The 992-nt window shown below is 38.1% G+C and overlaps 1 protein-coding gene across 1 annotated transcript in view; it reads right to left on the bottom strand.

Annotated features, from left to right (window-relative positions):
• Positions 1 to 362: 362 nt before the first annotated feature.
• Positions 363 to 992, bottom strand: part of LOC109590369 (60 kDa heat shock protein, mitochondrial-like) — a 3036-nt gene continuing 2406 nt past the window's right edge. The window contains exons 2-3 of the mRNA XM_020006291.1: positions 712 to 950; positions 363 to 659 (exon numbers count right to left, since the gene is read on the bottom strand). Of these exons, the coding sequence (XP_019861850.1) occupies positions 490 to 659; positions 712 to 950 (409 nt within the window). The 3' untranslated portion in view covers positions 363 to 489. The remainder of the gene's footprint in view (positions 660 to 711; positions 951 to 992) is intronic.

Here is a 992-nt window from a genome sequence, read left to right as displayed (position 1 = left end):
AAATAAATAATAATTAACAGTGCAAAACATTGAACTCCTTGATAGTTGAGTTTCTTTTTCATCAGAGGACTCTTCTTGGAGTTATTATAATTTTAATGAAAAAAATCAAGAATTTTGTGGTCAAAAGGTAACAAACCGCCTAGTCAGCAATTTTTTTGCTTAGCAACAATACAATAAAATGGCATTATTGCTACGCCCACGCGGAAGTTTCCAATCCCTTTCATTTACTCTACTATCTATGTCGCCATTAATTTTATTGTGACCACTCCCACTTTAATGAAAATTGACTTGGGGTTCCAACCACTGATTAGGCTGACTTCCTCCAATTAACGTTAATTATCAATTGCAACATTTTAATGAAATTTCACAAAATTGACAGTCCATGCTGTCATGTCAGAGAATGATTTATATACACAAAAAATATTAACAAACACAAAAAGACAAAATAGAACACAATAATAATTTCATTTCACGCTTCACAACAAGTCTTTAATACATTCCTCCCATGCCGCCCATACCACCCATTCCCCCTCCGGCTGGCATTGGTGGATCCTCCTTTGGTATTTCAGTGACTACCACATCAGCTGTAGAGAGAAGGGATGCCACGCCAGCAGCATCTTGAAGAGCTGAACGCACCACTTTAGTTGGATCAATAATACCTAAATACAGACTAGTAAATACAGAAAAAGAGGGAAGGATATTATAAGGTACCTGCTTGTATCATGTCTACGTATTTGTCATGGAGTGCATCATAGCCTTCGTTAGGGTCTGGGGACTGGAGGAGTTTATTCACAACTCTCTCTGAGTCTACTCCAGCATTCTTTGCTATAGTCTTGCAGGGAGCAGTGAGAGCTGCCTTGACAATGTTCACACCAGACTCCTCATCATTGGACTCTGAGGTAACATTGTTCAGTGAAGGGATACACCTGTGAAATAAAAAAATAAAGGACCTTCCAGAAAAAACGGAATTCTATCGCAAGTTAAGTTTCTAC

The sequence above is a fragment of the Amphimedon queenslandica genome, unplaced genomic scaffold (assembly GCF_000090795.2).
Source record: "Amphimedon queenslandica unplaced genomic scaffold, v1.1 AMPQUscaffold_10141, whole genome shotgun sequence".
NCBI classification, from domain to species: domain Eukaryota; kingdom Metazoa; phylum Porifera; class Demospongiae; order Haplosclerida; family Niphatidae; genus Amphimedon; species Amphimedon queenslandica.
The sequence above is the reverse complement of the archived record's forward strand: the minus strand, read 5'-3'. Positions and strand labels throughout refer to the sequence as shown.